At 31.4% G+C, this 3,409-nt stretch overlaps 1 protein-coding gene across 1 annotated transcript; it reads left to right on the top strand.

The window, feature by feature from the left end:
• Positions 1 to 1,394: 1,394 nt before the first annotated feature.
• LOC105560178 lies at positions 1,395 to 3,045 on the top strand. The gene is made up of 2 exons (XM_012009055.1): positions 1,395 to 1,814; positions 2,898 to 3,045. Exons 1-2 carry the CDS (start codon positions 1,648 to 1,650, stop codon positions 3,043 to 3,045), a joined length of 315 nt encoding a protein of 104 aa, XP_011864445.1. The 5' UTR covers positions 1,395 to 1,647.
• Positions 3,046 to 3,409: the final 364 nt, after the last annotated feature.

Genomic DNA, 3,409 nt, shown 5'->3' with positions numbered 1-3,409 from the left:
AGAAAGTATACACTTTTTGATATCGTAAGCAGAACTGGCGAAGAAAAATTACTACACTCCGCACAGTGCGTCAAAGTGTGCAATTTTTTTTAGAGAAAAAACATGATCATGATTTTGAGAAAGTTCCGGGAAATGGGAAGAGTGAATGCAAATTCCAATAAGAGCTTCTTAAAGCAGAGGCTTTGACCTATAAAATGAAAAAAAAACTTTTCAATTCGACCAGTTTTCGCGAAGTTACGCTTATATGAAATTCGCCAAATTTTGATGTAAATTTCTTGTTGCGTTAATTTTTTTGACCAGTGTATGTTCACCTAAATTATATATTTAATGCTTTTATATTAATCAATGTGGCTGTAACAGTATCCTTAACTATAATTTAGTTAATAATTATGGTTTATGCATTTTTATTCTTCTGTATACAATTAATTTAAATTAATAATATAAAAGTATTGTATGTTAATTTTTAATCCAGAGAAAAGTACATACTTTTTGCGTTACCCTTTCTATATTTTAAACTTTTGTAACAGTTTATAAAGCAGATTACATTTTAATCAGTTTGACAATAAAACAATATTACCAAAGAATACATGATTTATCTCCGTCTAACTGGCCTTCTTTTAGTCCGTTACAATAAATGTTCACGACATTATTTGATGAATAAGAAAGTGTTATTATGCAACTCGATTTAACAATAACTTACTATTTTCTGCAAGCCAATTTCATAAGAGCAATTCTTTATGCATAGTACTTTTAACACGATTTCGTGCTTAATATTTTACATGTAAATTTTGAGTCCGGATTCGATCCTAAATAAAGCGGAAAAGTAAATTTATATTAATAAGAATGATGACTTTACTTATTTTAATTTAAATAACATCTAAGAGATTGCATGTTGACAAGATAGTATTCGCAACATTTACCTTCTGCCAATTTAATTATTTTCTTAAATAATTCCATGTATATCTCGCTCTTAAAAAAAGTAAATGTAGTAATAAACAAATTTTTTAATTATGTACTATGTAATAAATAATACATTTTCTGCTTGTAATATACAGAAATAAAAAATTGTATTAACTGGACGCACAACAGAGATTTGTATCGATATGAAACATTTAGTTTGTAACATCGTGAATACGGGTAAATACATCTCTTGTTTACATGAGACAGAACATTGTGCTCCCCAATTACTTTTGAAGAACAAGAAATATCAGTCGTACTGCGTTCTTCAAGCAAAATGGATCACACGTCGAAGCACACAACCGTTGAACTACGAGAAAAAGATATTGAATTACATCAGAAATGTGTACCCGTTTCAGAAATTGCTCAGGATACTCGAAAGAGTCCATGATACAAGTACGCGCTTTAACAACAGGATCACAAAACGGAAAAATATAAAGCCCGACGAAAAGGAAAAAGCGACAAGTATTATATTTGATCACATAATGAAGAACCCAGAAGCAAGAGCAACAGAGATTCACGCCGCACTCAAACATCGTCACAAGATGACAGTTAACTTAATGTCGGTATCGAGATGACTGAACGGAGCTAAGAAGAGGTAAGTTCGGAAATTGTTCAGGTTATTAACAAACATCCCGAACAATTCCTGATACAAGTACGCGTTTTAGAGAAGGGATTCCATTTCGGAGAATGATAAAGACCGACAAAAAGGAAAAGGCGAAGAGTATTATATTCAATCACATAATGAAGAACCCAGAAGCACAATTATCAGAGATTTACACCGCACTCACACATTACCACAAGATAACAGTTAGTTCAAAGTCGGTATACAAGTGGGTAGGTGAATGTAAAAAACGGTAAGATGTCGTACACATAGTGATCAAGCATAACAAAACTTATATTCGCATCAGTTCCTTTAGCTATCACTTTAACATATTAACATGAGAAAACATATTTATATTTAATGAGATTTTTTCATGTAGTCACAGTTAATACCAAATACTCCTTTCCTTATATTAAAACTGTATTGAAGCATACAACATATTTCCTATTAATAAGTAATAATACAAATTACACGGTTATAACGAGACTTTAATCACGTAATACTTATGTGACAAAATATGCTCACGGAAGTTTCTTATTGCACACATGTAAATACGGTATAAATATAGAACTTTTTGTGTACAATAGATCTATTAAATTTACTTCCATACGAGATCGAAAAGTTTTGTACTGTTTATCAATTTTCGAAAAATATTACTTAGAAATCAAGCAACAAATGCGGAACAGTATGCATCTTTGTGATTCAGTAGCAAAATGTGGTTATTATTATATTATATTTCAGAATTATCATACACAATTTTTACCCTTCACTACGCATTATCGCGGCGGCAGAGCAAATGTCATATAATTTTAACAGTATTTTTAAATTAGTTAATCGTTAAGTATACAAAAAGCGCACAATAGAAACTTTTCTTTTTCGGTTTCAATCGTTCCACCTGTCCGCCATAGCTATGAGATTTTCATTGACCGTATCTGGCAATTTTAATAATACAGAAAATTTATTACGAAAAATATTACATCAGCCAGGGTTTGAACCTGGACCTCCCTTCATTCTAGGCGGATGTCTCAACCAATTCGACCACCGAGGCATATGATAATTTTAATTGAAATAACAATATAAAGATGCTGTTTACGCGTCTTTTTCGACTTTTTTTAGAACTGCGCGCCGATAAGGGTTTTGGGCCATACATAGAACTGTCGATACGCGCTTTTTTTATTTTCCCTGTCCCCTTCCTCCCCCGCCCCGTACTCCCCATTACGGAGGAACATCATACATTATTTTTATTATCATTATTATTATAACCCCATATCATATTCACTGTAATGGCAGACTGAAAATTAATAGTAATTATAAATAATGTTATGCATTCCAACAGCATTGCTGCAAGTCCTGGACAACCACAGGAAGAAGTGTCTGATCTAGTAACTGAACAACACCTAGAAAAACTTAAGCAAAAGCAACAAGTATGCAAGGGTACTTTGGAAAAGAGCAAATGTTCTCAAAAAGAGGACATATATGTATAGTAAGCTTAACCAAGTAGTAACTATATGTTTTCATTACTACTCTGACATAAGGTACAACTGAAAAAGACAAAGAACAAATTAAAGGCTATACATATAGATACAATAAAATGTCATACAAACCTGTACAATACTATTACAGTACAGATAAAACAACCATTCACGATGTTTTGCAACTAACCAACTGTACCATCCGAGCTTTTTTCTGAAACATAAATTATTTTTGATAAAAATTCCAATTTAAAAATATGTTATCAATGTTGATGAAAGCAATTAAATTAAAGACATATAATTTCATTCTAGATAACTGCCATACAGCAAGCATTATAAAACTAAATTAAAATTATATACAAATTATATGTATTAG

Source organism: Vollenhovia emeryi, unplaced genomic scaffold, assembly GCF_000949405.1.
Source record: "Vollenhovia emeryi isolate VEMERY1.0 unplaced genomic scaffold, V.emery_V1.0 DF939240.1, whole genome shotgun sequence".
Taxonomy (NCBI): domain Eukaryota; kingdom Metazoa; phylum Arthropoda; class Insecta; order Hymenoptera; family Formicidae; genus Vollenhovia; species Vollenhovia emeryi.
This window is presented reverse-complemented; position numbering and strand designations above follow the sequence as displayed.

Excerpts from the sequence above, each read along its gene's own strand:
- LOC105560178 (XM_012009055.1), top strand. The coding sequence starts at position 1,648 with ATGATAAAGACCGACAAAAAGGAAAAGGCGAAGAGTATTATATTCAAT. Across the intron at positions 1,815-2,897 it reads GTAGGTGAATGTAAAAAACG|CATTGCTGCAAGTCCTGGAC; the intron begins GTAAGATGTCGT and ends GCATTCCAACAG.